This window comes from Cucurbita pepo, chromosome LG12 (genome assembly GCF_002806865.2).
Source record: "Cucurbita pepo subsp. pepo cultivar mu-cu-16 chromosome LG12, ASM280686v2, whole genome shotgun sequence".
NCBI classification, from domain to species: Eukaryota; Viridiplantae; Streptophyta; class Magnoliopsida; order Cucurbitales; family Cucurbitaceae; genus Cucurbita; species Cucurbita pepo.
The window spans coordinates 2,941,059-2,955,104 of record NC_036649.1 but is presented as its reverse complement, the minus strand read 5'-3'; the positions used below and the strand labels follow the sequence as shown (position 1 = coordinate 2,955,104).

The 14,046-nt window shown below is 37.6% G+C and overlaps 3 protein-coding genes across 4 annotated transcripts; all 3 read left to right on the top strand.

Moving 5' to 3' along the window:
* Positions 1–349: 349 nt before the first annotated feature.
* Positions 350–1,843, top strand: LOC111807670 (crocetin glucosyltransferase, chloroplastic-like). Its single transcript, XM_023693488.1, has one exon. The coding sequence runs from the start codon at positions 408–410 to the stop codon at positions 1,725–1,727; it is 1,320 nt and encodes a 439-aa protein (XP_023549256.1). The 5' UTR covers positions 350–407; the 3' UTR covers positions 1,728–1,843.
* A 1,467-nt stretch (positions 1,844–3,310) lies between these two features.
* Positions 3,311–7,309, top strand: LOC111806447. Of its 2 annotated transcripts, XR_002816810.1 has the most exons (8): positions 3,311–3,985; positions 4,191–4,284; positions 4,370–5,046; positions 5,243–5,351; positions 5,451–6,220; positions 6,512–6,610; positions 6,710–6,965; positions 7,075–7,309. XR_002816810.1 is itself a non-coding variant. In XM_023691762.1 (7 exons), the coding sequence occupies exons 1-7, from the start codon at positions 3,416–3,418 to the stop codon at positions 6,776–6,778; spliced, it is 2,388 nt and encodes a 795-aa protein (XP_023547530.1). In that variant the 5' UTR covers positions 3,311–3,415; the 3' UTR covers positions 6,779–7,309. The 2 variants fall into 2 exon arrangements, 1 of the variants encoding a protein (XP_023547530.1); XM_023691762.1 differs by having other exon boundaries at positions 6,710–7,309.
* A 2,829-nt stretch (positions 7,310–10,138) lies between these two features.
* LOC111807379 (receptor-like kinase TMK4) lies at positions 10,139–13,846 on the top strand. The gene is made up of 2 exons (XM_023693085.1): positions 10,139–12,537; positions 13,186–13,846. Exons 1-2 carry the CDS (start codon positions 10,272–10,274, stop codon positions 13,698–13,700), a joined length of 2,781 nt encoding a protein of 926 aa, XP_023548853.1. The 5' UTR covers positions 10,139–10,271; the 3' UTR covers positions 13,701–13,846.
* The last annotated feature ends 200 nt before the right edge of the window (positions 13,847–14,046 follow it).

Sequence of the window (14,046 nt, the reverse complement as noted above, 5' to 3'; positions counted from 1 at the left end):
TTTATTGTATAGAATACCCCCACTTACATTATGGGGACGATTTAGATTAAATCATTTGTAATGATTATAAAGTGGGTCGTGGTCCAAAACAAACTTTGTATAGGATATCCCACTTACATGTCTCCACATGAACGATTTGGATCAAATGAGTTGTAACGATTATAAAGTGGGCGTGGTCCAGTCTTATACAAACTCATTGTATAGGATACCCCACTTACATGTCTTTACATGAACGATTTAGATCAAATTATGAACGTTATCTATATAAGGTAGACTCTTTATACAGACCATCCTCTTGTATCCTCTTGTATGATATATATATATATATATATATATATATATAGCCAAACTTGATTTAAAGCATCTCATCACGTCTCCAAGAACACCAAACTTGTGGTTACAAAAACATGAGAGCCCATCATTTCCTTCTCGTATGTTTCCCCGTCCATGGCCACATAAACCCATCCCTTGAGCTAGCCCATCGACTCGCGAACTTAGGCCATCACGTCACCTTCGCCACCACCGTCGCCGCAAATCGCCGCCTGACCAACACAACCACCCCGCATCCCTTACTCACCTTCGCCCCTTTCTCCGACGGCTGCGACCACGAAACCCTCAACCCCAACCGCACCTTCCCCCAATTATTCTCCGACTTCAAGCACCACGGCTCCCAATCCCTAACAAAACTCATCACTTCCCACAACGAACAAACCCCCTCGAATCCCTTCACCTTTGTCATCTATTCCCTTTTGTTCCATTGGGTGGCGGATGTCGCCGCCGCTCTCCACATCCCATCGGCGCTTCTCTTCGTCCAACCAGCAACACTCTTAGCTCTGTATTACCATTACTTCCATGGCTATGGCGATACCATTCCGAATCAAAAATTGCCGGGGTTGCCGTTGCTAACCGAGAAGGACATGCCGTCGTTCTTGTCCCCGACAAGCCCTCACTCTGCAATTCTCCCTTTTCTCAAACAACAAATCGAACTCCTCGACCAAAAAAGCCAATCCAAAGTACTCATAAACTCATTTGATGCACTGGAGGAACAAACCGTGAAGGCCATCGATGGGTTGAAAATGATACCAATTGGACCATTGATTTCAATTGGTAAATCAAATGGGAAAAACGGGTCCAACCCATTATTTGTAAGTGAAAATTACATGGAATGGTTGAATTCCAAGGCGAAATCGTCGGTGATTTATGTTTCATTTGGGTCAGTCTCGGTGTTGCAGAGTAAACAAGCAGAGGAAATCATGAAAGCTTTAAGTGGGTATACGTTTTTATGGGTAAAAATTGATGAAGAAGCACAAGAACAGGAGAATGGGAAAATCGTGCGATGGTGTCGTCAAGATGAAGTGTTGAATCATCCCTCGGTGGGTTGTTTTATGAGCCATTGTGGGTGGAATTCGACGATTGAAGGCATGGCGGTGGGGGTGCCGTTGGTGGCTTTTCCGCTGCAAATCGATCAAGCTACTAATGCGAAGCTCGTGGAAGATGTGTGGAAGATTGGGGTGAGAGTGGCGGCTAACTCGGAGGGGTTTGTTGAGGGGGAAGAGATTAGGCGGTGCTTGGACTTGATTATGGGGAGTGAAGCTAATGAACGAAGGGATGAGATTGTGGGAAATGCCAAGAAATGGAAGGATTTGGCTACGAAAGCCATTGCTCAACATGGTTCCTCCACCTTCAATCTCAAAGCTTTTGTTGAAGACATTGATAATAGTGATTGAAATGTCTCCAAATCTCTGTTATTACTATCTTTTTTTTATCATAAATGTTATTGCATAACAAATATTTTGATTTCCCAACTTTATATAGTAAGAAGTTTAATAATTATTCAGTGAAATATGACTAAAGTTTAATCTTTATTAATGTTCATCGTGTAAAAAAAAAAAAGAGAAAATATAAAATAAAATAAAGATTTTTTTTATTAGGTTATTGATATTATTTGTTAATTTAGTGGAAGATTATAAGTTTATGAGTGAGGAATACTATTTCGATCTGTATGAGACCGAAAAGCCCAAAACAAAGCCACCAGAGTTTATGTTTAAAGGAGACAATATCATACCATTATAGAGATCCGTGATTCATGCATATAATTAATTGTGATTTTTTAATAAGCACGAGGAAATATACATTATTGTTCGCTTTTATATTTTAGCATTTTTTTTAATAAAAAAGTTAATCCAATTGAATTATTAAAATTTAATTTCTCCCAACAAAGTATGGACATCTCATTGATGAGATTTGAATGAGGTATTAAATTTAGAGCTACCAATTGGGTCAGGTAGCTTCAAATTTAAGGCTATGGTTGATTATGAAATATGGATGCGTGTGTGGTCAATAATAGTTGAGTACACCAAAGGTCGACCCATGTGGGCCAACCTCATTTTTGCACATGAGGTTCGAGACTTTTTGGGATTAGGCTTTCCTTCGAGTTTTGGCTTTGACTTGGTCTAACAATTGCCCCACTCTCGATCTAAGTTTTACAAATCTAGTGTCGGGTTCTTCAATTAGCTGCTTAATCGTGTTGAGGGTTGTTGGGAGTGAGTCCCACGTTGGTTAATTTAGTGGAAGATCATGCGTTTATAAGTGAGGAATACTATCTCTTGGAGTTTTGGCCTTGATCTGGCCTAACAATTGCCTCACTCTCGATCTAGGTCCTACAAATCTAGTGTCGTATTCTTCAATTAGCTGCTTAATAGTGTTGAGGGTTGTTGGGAGTGAGTCCCACATTTGTTAATTTAGTGGAAGATCATGGGTTTATAAGTAAGGAATACTATCTCTTGGAGTTTTGGCCTAACAATTGTCTCACTCTCGATCTAGGTCCTACAAATCTAGTGTCGTATTCTTCAATTAGCTGCTTAATCGTGTTGAGGGTTGTTAGGAGTGAGTCCCGCGTTGGTTAATTTAGTGGAAGATTATGAGTTTATAAGTGAGGAATACTATCTCTTGGAGTTTTGGCCTTGATCTGGCCCTATCTAGTGTCGTGTTCTTCAATTAGCTGCTTAATCGTATTGAGGATTGTTGGGAGCGAGTCCCACCTTGGTTAATTTAGTGGAAGATCATGAGTTTATAAGTGAATAACACTATCTCCATTGATATGAGATGTTTTGAAAAAATTTAAAACAAAACCCGGAGAGCTTACTCTCAAAGGGAGATTCGTGATTCTTTAACCCAAATCAGTTGGGCTTGAGCACAGGCCTGGATTTCTTTATAAGCCCGGCCCAATAAAGGCATGGATTTATTTATATAGCCCGGCCCAATAACGAGTCATGAATTTCCCGCCAATTAAAGTAACGCAGCGAAGTTTCACCCTAAACTTCCCGCCATTTTCTCTTGTTCCCGCTCTCCCTCCTTCCCTCTCCAGTACGCTATCGTCGCCCATCGATTCCAAGTTTTCTCGGTAGAAACCTCCATGGAATCAAAGCTTCGTGCCATGGCTTCCAAACGTTCCTCCGTTGTTTATCAACCTCGAGCTCTACAAGCTGGATTCCTCCACTTACCTCGCAAAAAACCTAAGATGCTGCCGCTATCGCAGCTGAATGAACTTGCTTCGAAAGATGGGGATGGGGTTTCGGATTTTGTTGCGAAGGATCTACGTTTAAAGCGAGTATTCTCCCCCAATCTAGAGAATCGCTCCTCGGTGACATCCGGAGAGCTGATTAGCGACAAAGAAGGACCGATGACCGCGAATGGAACTTGTCTGAATGAAGATTGTGGAGTCGGTAAAATCTCCGAGATTACAGAGGTTCGGAACGAGAATTTTTGCAAGTCTAATCGGTACGCTGAATGCGATGAGGATCGGAAATGTAATGGGAAGAGTGAAGAACAGATTCATTCGACACCTCCTGATGTGGAGTTTCTAGCTGGGGGTTTTGTGGCGGCTTCTTCAAATGGATGTCCTCGATCAAGTAATGGAGGTGTCATAGGGGATAATTGTGCGAAAGCTGACTGTAGAATTGACTCTGTTACTAGAACTGGATCGGTAAATATCTCGTTAAGTTGAATATTTCACCATTGGCTGGATTTTATTTTCTTGTGCATTGATTTCTTGCAAATGTTGTCCTGTTGTCTCTTTGATAGGTGTCATGGGATTATAATTATAACTGTGTATACTAATGCCACTTGCATACTTATTGATATTCTCTTGTTTATGGTGGTCTAATTTGGGTCTTGTAATTATGAATCAGGTGCTCAAACCATGTTCTAAACGGAAGTTATTCAAAGCACCTGGCTCTATTGCCTACAAAAGAATGCTGCCTTTTTTGCTGGATAGCGATAAATGTAAGTTTTGTGCCCGCTATGTTCTTTACTGTCTATCCAGATTTGTTTTTAGGACTAACTTATTTTTAATGCTAATGTACTACAGTCACCCTACTAAGTGATCCATACTCAAAACGTGAGAACAATTTGGAGAAGAAGGAAAATATTGAATCTAATTTGTGTAATCCTGCCAATGGTTCATCTTTCGTTGATTCAGATACTTGTGTAAAGAATGCGGTTTTTGCCCCCGGGAATGCATGTAAGACTATGAAACTAAATTTACCACCTCCTGATAATGGTGATACTAAAAAGTTTCAGAATGGCAGTGATTTAAACAGTGACCCGACTTTAGTCGAAGAGGGTTCTTGTTTGAAAAAGGATAATGTAGTTTGTGCATCTTTTATTGACGAAAGACCGACAAAGTATGATACAGAGGATCGATCTTCTAAAGAACAATCCAAAACCTCCGGAATGGAGAGGCTTGATGGTGGGAATTATGCTATATCAGAAGCAGAAAACTTTAAGTCCCATGTTTCCGAGAAGTTGTGTAACAATATTTCTGAGGATGTCAATAGAGAAGATCATTTCAATGAAGAACTCAAGATGTCATTACTGGATTCTAACATCGGTTGTAACCCAGTGAAGGAAGAAAGAAGGGATGAAAAAGTGGGATGTACTCGAGGCGCAGACGAAAAACTTGGTAGTTCTACTGTTGGCGAAAACCATTGCAACATTGCTACAGAGAGTGACAAGAAATATGGCACCTATGTTAGAAATAAAATGGTGAGATACATTTAATGGTTTTACTTGTTTGCTCTTCTGCTACCTCTAAAAGTTCTGCATGATTACTTTTGGCGAGTGCACATTATTTATTATGAATGTTCTACAGCTTTGGGGAGTGACATCCAATTTGATCATCCAAATGTGGGGTTGTTTTATATTTTGTGTATTGCTACTAATACAATCAACAACTTATTAGGTTCGCAACCCACTTGTACAACTGAAGTTGAACTACAGCCAAGCTTCTGTTAGCTATCGAAGGATGCTTCCATTCCTTGAGGATCTTTTCAAAGATAATCCAGAGAACTGTACGCATCCACTCCCACCAATGATAATCTTCCTTCCATATAGCCATGCTTCTTGATGATGTTAAAGATTAGTTTTTATTTATTTATTTACATTTTCAGGTGCCTCGGGAAATATCGACTGTCCAAGACCAGAGAAAGAATTGCCAACTATGAATTTGGATCCACCGAGTTCAAATTCTCACAATTCCCAGGATAAATCAGAATTCTTGGTATCTTGCAACATGCCATGCGATGGAAATTCAGATGCTCTCTCAATGCCTCTGTCGAATAGTATTAACGACGTGGTTTGTGAAGCAGATGAAGTTTTAATGCCTGCTGGAGTCAATGATATACTTCTATCACCACCAATATCACCACCAAAATTACTGCTGCACTCTGATCAGGAGATGTTGGAGAAATGTAAATTGAAAATGGACACTCAATTAAATGATCAAGCATTCTCATCATCATATCTTGCTACGAGTTATGAGCCTCTGAGTGGAGAAGGATCCAGAATGACCGCCGAACAATCTCCAAATACTTCAGAAGACTGCACGAATTTTACAGAATATGTTTCTGATGGTACTAAACTCTCTGAGAGGAACAGCTTAAAACCTATAGAAGCATGTATTCTGCCAGAAAATCACATCAACGTTAGAAAGGGAATTCTTAAACGGAACCCACGAGGATGCAGAGGAATCTGCAATTGTTTGAACTGTTCCTCTTTTCGTCTCCATGCTGAAAGAGCATTTGAATTTTCTAGAAATCAACTCCAAGATGCTGAAGAAGTTGCTTCAGATTTGATGAAAGAATTGTTGCTTCTCCGTGGTGTCCTAGAAAAGTATGCTGATATTACAAAAGAAGGGGATGCTGGATATCATTCAAATAAGGTATGTGCATAAACTAGATATTGATCTTTCCTATGCCTTTTCTGTTAAACTTGGCTTGGTTTAAGCTATTTCTGTATGAACTAACCACAAAAAAATAAAAAAAATAAAAATAAAAATAAAAACCTTCTGCCGTGTTTTTGTATTACATGCTAATATTGATGGGCAGTCATTTTATTCCAAACTTCAGTATTTCATTTGAGCAATGGCGTGCTACTTTAATACGCACATTATATTGGCAAATATCATCTTAAGATAATAATTGATTCTATGCTCTATTTCACACTTCTACAGGTGAAAGAAGCTTGTAGGAAAGCATCTGAAGCAGAGCTAATTGCAAAAGACCGCCTTCTACAAATGAACTATGAACTTGGCATTCATTGCAGAATCACGGTACTCCATTTTAAAGTTGGAAGTTTTTCTCTCTTCAATGTCAATCCTTTAAAGATTATCTTTTGCTTTAGTCACTGAAAGCTCATTTATCTTCGACAGTGCTCCCAACGACCAAATGTTAGATTCTCTAGTGAAGTTGAGAGAATAGAGATTGAAGATGGCAAATAGACGAAGACGACGAAGACTCCGAATCTGGTTACCGTGATCATAGTTGCAGCCTTAGCTCTTCCGCTTATGTAAGGCTGGGATTTCATAGATGAAACGGATGGTCTTTCATTCCATTTGTGGGATGCTCAAGGCATTTGCATCACTTGGTGAAAGAGCTTCATTGTAGTCGACCTCGTGGGAAAACGTGGTAAGTTTTTTAGACTCCGAACGGTGTAGGTTATTGGGTGTAGCTGTATATAAACTCAACTTATGGGGATCTTCCCGTCGGCTAAAATGGATTATTATATGTTTGGAAGAGCTTAGTTGAATTGAAGAATGAGGGGTTTAATCATACAATCAGCCACTTCTTATTGAGCTGCAATTTGCTCGTCATGGATTGAACCCAAGATCAGTGCAGGTATCATCAACTGCGGGAGAGTTTGATATTTGGCCTTCATGTTCAAATTCGTTATTGTTCGAAGATGGGAATGGGCATCGGTATTCAATGCTCATGTTTGTTTCAAGGTGTTCTAAAATGATTGGATTTTCTCTTTTTCCTTCCTCTATTAATTTGTTTTTCATTTTTATTTGTAATTTTGTTTTGAATATACTTCATTAATTCAACCATTAATTGATCTTAGTTTACCAAAATTCATATTAATAATTATGTATTAAATATATATTTATTTCAGTTTATTAAATGAATGAATTACTTATTTATTAAAATTATTAATTAATTAGCCTATATAGATATATATATTTATTTATAACTATGTATAGATATTAAATACTATTAAATCAATTAAAAAAATTAAATTAGATTGATAAACGTGTATGATCGAGCCACTCTTTTATTATTAAACTATTAATGAATTATTTAAACTCGATTTATAGTTTAGTCTGGAAGTGTGTGAGAATATGTACTATCAATTTTGTAAAAGAGTCGAGTAAGTTGTAAGTAAATATATATATTTTTTTATTACATTCAACGTGTGGAATGAAAATTCAAACTTTGACTTGAAATTATATACTTTAATCGACAATCGATTAATGAAGAATAAAATAAAAGTAATTATCAAAAATACATTTATTAAAGTCGTAAATTAAAATAAACATTTTTTTTAAGTTTATAAATTGAAGGCATATTTAAATAAAAAATGAATAAATAATCGCAACCATTCAAATGGTTTAGATATCTCTTCGACTTAGTTTAGCCACTAAATTATATTTACGTTGACATATATATATTTTATAAATTGATACAAACTTCGGGTTTAATATTTATATCATAACATTATTTAAAAAAACAAAAATAGGATGAAAATTAATATATATTTTAATGAATAATAAAAATAATATTACAACTTCAAGAACTCTTCATAATTAATTTATTAATTATGACACACAATGAGACCATAGAACATGGGGTGCCCATAAGTTATGGGATTATTTAATATATATATATATATATATATAATTAATGGAAGGCAAATTAGGAAGCTTTTGAACCCAAAAAGAAGGGAACATTTAATTATTTAATTAATTAATTTTATCCCTTTAGAGTTGAAATCTATTTAAAGTAGACCATCAGCAAACCATGTTCCGTTTTTTTTTTCACTTTTAAACTCACTTTAATCTAAGGTTGAATAAGGGAGCCTCTCAGCGCTGCTGATATTCAAACCATCGAATCTAATACTATGCATTCGTGTCATTCGATACCTCTCAAGATTGAAAAACACGTACACTTGGTATTTTCATTCATAGCATCGAGATGCTACGGACAACATCTCGATGCTATTCCATGCTTTTTTAAATTATTCATGCGGCTAAGGGTAGAGTTAAGACACTAACCTTGTCGTCTCAGCACTCACCATCTCATTTGAAGAGATTTTGGGACTCATAAATATGGAGATCTTAACGGGAATGAAAAGCGACATGCAATATTAAATTTTTTTTCTCTTTCTTTTTACGTTATAGATCAGATTTTTCATTAAGTCAAAATTTCGTGGTAGAGTTGCTAGACTTCGTTCTTAGGAGATTAATGTAGCCAATTGACGTTCTAAACGCTGTCACGTATGCTTTTTTATTCTTACATATTAGTTTTCGCATTAGTTTTCATATGATATTTTTATAAAAACTTATAAAAAATAATTCTAAAAAAAATTAAATTTGTCAAAATTTAAGAATATGATTCAAACTTGTCTCAAATTTTAACTAAGAATATTATTTAAAAATATTCATATGAACAAAAATGTTAATGAATTTAATACAATATCAATGTCTTTAACTAATTTTAGAAAAGATATAAATATAACTATACAAAGATTAATAAATTAACGTATAAAAATCTATAACATGATCTTAAAAAGAAATTAAAGTTGTGTCAAATGACCCGACTAATCTAGATTACCCCATCCAAATCATAAACGTTAGATTGTTTAAATTTTTTTTTATTGGTATGAGTAGAATGTTGACATTTTTTTTGTTGAGTCAATTTGATCGGCTTGAAAATAAATTATAACTCAACTCTACTTTTAAGGTTGTTATAAAAAAATCCGGTTCAAATAATCATTTATTTGGTACTTCCGAAGGAGCAGGAACTGCCATTCTAACCCTTCTTGGGAGATTCCATTCGCAAACGCAAAGTTTATGGCTGACTGATATGGCTCATCATCATTTAGCTACCCAACCAAATTTACAATTCAATTCAACTCAAAAAACAGAGAGTTCATTAGATTGTGAACTCTAATGGGTCTGGTAGGGTCACCAACTCATTAACCGGTTTAAATGATCTTTTCATTAAAAAAAAAAAAACGAGCTTCAAATTCTGGAAAATAGTATATATAGCACTTAAAAAAAAGATTATTATAAATTTAAAGATAATTTTTTAGTATAGAAACTTATAAAATATACCCGACTAAATTAATAAAATATTTCTAAATTTAATATTAATATTTTTAATCTTATATATCACCTTCAATTTTTTTTTATAAAAATTAATAGTATGAATATTACTTTTGAAAATTTACCCACTATTCGGTCATATATAATAATAATTTTTTTAAAAGAATTAAAAATATTAATACTTTTTTTGAAAATTTGTATATATTTTTTAACCCGTTGAAAGTGGGGAAGTATTTTTAAAATAAAGTATTAACGGTTTACTTTCCAACTCTAATAATAGAGTTTAAAGGTATTTTTCTATTTTTTATTTTAAATTTAAGAATATATTTTTATTTTTACTTCTAAATTATTTATCTCTTATTAAAAGTAACATATATATATATATATATATATATATATATATATATGAATTGAATTAAAATAAAAAAAAGGGTAAATTATTGAGAATTATTAAAAAATAATATGGTTCACATGGATATGTAATTTGAGGGAAACCCCACAGTTCTCCTCTTTCATCCTTCTGAAACACTCCTTCCCCTCCATTGAATTAACTTCATCTTCAACCTCTCTCTCTCTCTCTCTCTCTCTCCTCTTTCTCTCTCATCCTCCAATGGGTTCTCTCAACCCTATCCTCTCTCTCTTCACCCTTACCCTCCTCCTCTTCGCCGCCGCCGTCGCCGCCGATGATGCCGCCGTCATCCAGAAGCTCGCGGCTGCAGTCTCCCCAACCCCCACCGGCTGGTCCACCAACACCCCATTCTGCAACTGGAAAGAGATACGCTGCGACTCCTCCAACCGTGTCACCTCCATTAACTTAGCCTCCAAGTCGCTCTCCGGCGTGCTCCCTTCCGATCTGAACTCCCTTTCTCAGCTCACTTCTCTATCTCTTCAACGCAACTCTTTCACCGGCCCTATCCCTTCCTTCGCCAATCTCTCTTTCCTCCAATCCCTTTACCTCGACAACAACAATTTCTCCTCTGTTTCTCCTGGCGCCTTCCAGGGCCTTACGAGCTTGCAAAATTTGAGCCTAAACCAGAATGTCGATCTTGCTCCTTGGTCGATTCCGACCGAGTTATCTCAGGCTTCTAGTTTGATCAATTTCTATGCCGGAAACGCCAAAATTGTTGGGTCTTTGCCGGATTTCTTCGATTCGTTCCCTAGTTTGCAGGAGCTTCGTCTTTCTTACAATAATCTTACAGGGGTTTTGCCCAAATCTCTCGGTGGATCTGTGATTACCAGTTTGTGGCTGAACAATCAGGATATTGGGTTGTCGGGTTCTATTGATTTGTTGTCATCCATGACTCAATTAACTCAGGTTTGGCTACAGAAGAACCAATTTACAGGGCAGATTCCGGATCTTTCTAAATGTGAAGGTTTGTTTGATCTTCAACTTCGTGATAATCAGCTTACTGGGGTTGTTCCTCCGTCACTTATGCAGCTTTCTAGCTTGAAAACCGTGAGTTTAGATAACAATATGCTTCAGGGGCCATTGCCTGTGTTTGATTCAAGTGTTGAGGCGGCTTTTAGTAGTGTGAATAGGTTCTGTAGGACTACGCCTGGACCGTGTGAGGCTCAGGTTTCTGTGCTGCTTGCGGTTGCTGGGGCTTTTGGGTACCCAATTTTGTTAGCTAATGCTTGGGAAGGGAATGATGCTTGCCATAATTGGAACTTTGTGGTTTGTACTGAAGGGAAGGTTACCAATGTTAACTTAAGGAAACAGCTCTTGGTGGGTGTGATCTCCCCTGCATTTGCTAACTTAACAAGTTTGAAGGATTTGTATTTGAATGACAATAGATTGACCGGCGAGATACCGGTGAGTTTAACGACGTTGCCGCAGCTTCAGAATCTCGACGTTTCGAACAACAATTTGAGCGGACAGGTACCCAAGTTTGCTGCATCAGTTAAGCTGAACACGAAGGGTAATCCATTGCTTGGGACTATCTTGAGCCCTGGAGGACATGATGGTGGAGCTGGTGGGAAGGTTGATTCCAATGGCACCACCACAGATGGGACAACGTCAGGATCTTCAAATGGTTCCTCTGTTTCAGCTGGTGTCATTGTTGGCGTTGTCGTTGCTGTCGTTGTTTTCGTCGCTGTCTTGTTGTTTGTTGTGTTCAAATGTTATGTAAGCAATAGGCATAAGAAGTTTGGGAAAGTGAATAATCCTGAAAATGGTAAGGAGATTGTGAAGAGTGATGCAGGGAGTGGGTTGAATGGCTATGCTGGTGTTCCAAGTGAGCTGCAAAGCCAGAGTAGCGAGGATTTCAGTAACGACATACACGTTTTCGAGGGGGGAAACGTAGCGATATCGATACAAGTTTTGAGGCAAGTTACAGACAATTTCAATGAGAGCAATGTGTTGGGAAGGGGAGGATTTGGCGTCGTTTACAAAGGCGAGCTGCACGATGGCACGAAAATTGCTGTGAAACGGATGGAATCGGGCGCAATGGGTACGAAAGGAATGACTGAGTTTCAAGCTGAAATTGCTGTGCTTACTAAAGTTAGGCATAGGCATTTGGTTGCCCTTTTGGGCTATTGTATCAATGGCAATGAGAGGCTATTGGTTTATGAGTATATGCCTCAAGGGACATTGACTCAACATTTGTTTGATTGGGAAGAGAATGGCTATCCATCGCTTACTTGGAAGCAGAGAATTACTATTGCATTGGATGTGGCTAGAGGAGTTGAGTATCTACATAGCTTAGCTCAACAAAGCTTCATTCATAGAGATTTGAAGCCTTCTAATATACTTCTTGGTGATGATATGAGAGCTAAGGTTGCTGATTTCGGGTTGGTTAGAAATGCGCCCGATGGGAAGTACTCCGTGGAGACTCGGTTGGCTGGAACGTTTGGCTATCTTGCTCCTGAATATGCAGGTAACTATGACCGTTTTGTTAGGAACCATGACTCTCCTGATTGGTATGATATTGTCCACTTTGAGCATAAGTTCTTATGCCTTTTATACCAACCCCTTAATTAGTCGATATGGGATTCCTCTCCTAACAATCCTCCCCTCGAACAAAGTACACCATAGAGCTTCAACGGAGGCCTATGGAGCCTTCGAACAGTCTCTTCTTAATCGAGACTTGACTCCTTCTTTGGAGCCCTCGAACAAAGTACACCCTTTGTTCGACTCTTTAGTCACTTTTGACTACACCTTCGAGGCTCACAACTTCTTTGTTCGATATTTGAGGATTCTGTTGACATGACTAAGTTAAGGGTATGACTCTGATACCATGTTAGGAACCATGACCTCTGTAATGGTATGATATTGTCTACTTTGAGCATAAGTTCTCGTGACTTTGCTTTTGGTTCCCACAAAAGGACTCGTACTAATAGAGAGGTATTCCTTACTTATAAATCCATGCTCAACCCCTTAATTAGCGGATGTAGCTTAAGATGTTGAGGTGATTTAGCATGGTTTCGACCAAATTGTTGCTACTTAGATTCATATGGTTCATAGGTATTGATGGTTAGTCTGTGTCTGGTAAGGATTTATGTTTCTTTCAATTTTGTCTTAACAGCGACGGGAAGGGTAACGACGAAAGTCGACGTATATGCATTTGGAGTAGTCTTGATGGAGATCATCACAGGTCGAAAAGCGTTAGACGACACAATGCCAGACGAGCAAGCTCATTTGGTGACATGGTTCCGTAGGGTCTTAAACAACAAAGACAACATTCCAAAGGCGATCGATCGAACTCTCAACCCAGACGAGGAGACCATGGAGAGCATATTCAAGGTGGCCGAGTTGGCAGGACATTGCACAGCTCGCGAGCCACACCAACGACCCGACATGGGGCACGCAGTCAACATCCTTGGCCCGCTTGTCGAACAATGGAAACCTACAAGCCAACACGAAGAAGAAACAGACGGGATCGATATGCACATGAGCCTACCTCAAGCGCTTCGAAGATGGCAAGCCAATGAAGGAACATCCACAATGTTCAGTGACATTTCATACTCACAGACCCAGACGAGCATCTCTTCAAAGCCTCCAGGATTTGCAGACACCTTTGACTCCATGAACTGCAGATGAAACAAGAACATGCTACTCATTTGTGTCTTTGTTTGCTTCATTCTTTCATTAATGCCTAACTTTGGAATTTTTGCTGCCTTCTTAAGCCATTTTAATTTGTATGATAACTATATATATATATAAATATACTCACCACTTCAATCAAATCATGAATTTAGTATCCAAATTTAGTGTCCATTCCTTAATTAGTTCTAATTAATAACATTATTAACTAAATGATTACGACTTAGATATTGTCCTAACCGTTGGATTATGTTAGATTTCTTTTTTTGATTTGGAATTTAGTTCAGTTTACGGTAACCTTTTTTGTAATGATTTAATCTTCTTGGAAATCTATGATTCCAGA

Excerpts from the sequence above, each read along its gene's own strand:
- LOC111807670 (XM_023693488.1), top strand. The coding sequence starts at position 408 with ATGAGAGCCCATCATTTCCTTCTCGTATGTTTCCCCGTCCATGGCCAC.
- LOC111806447 (XM_023691762.1), top strand. The coding sequence starts at position 3,416 with ATGGAATCAAAGCTTCGTGCCATGGCTTCCAAACGTTCCTCCGTTGTT. Across the intron at positions 3,986-4,190 it reads CTGTTACTAGAACTGGATCG|GTGCTCAAACCATGTTCTAA; the intron begins GTAAATATCTCG and ends ATTATGAATCAG. Across the intron at positions 5,352-5,450 it reads CAAAGATAATCCAGAGAACT|GTGCCTCGGGAAATATCGAC; the intron begins GTACGCATCCAC and ends TTACATTTTCAG.
- LOC111807379 (XM_023693085.1), top strand. The coding sequence starts at position 10,272 with ATGGGTTCTCTCAACCCTATCCTCTCTCTCTTCACCCTTACCCTCCTC. Across the intron at positions 12,538-13,185 it reads TCTTGCTCCTGAATATGCAG|CGACGGGAAGGGTAACGACG; the intron begins GTAACTATGACC and ends TTGTCTTAACAG.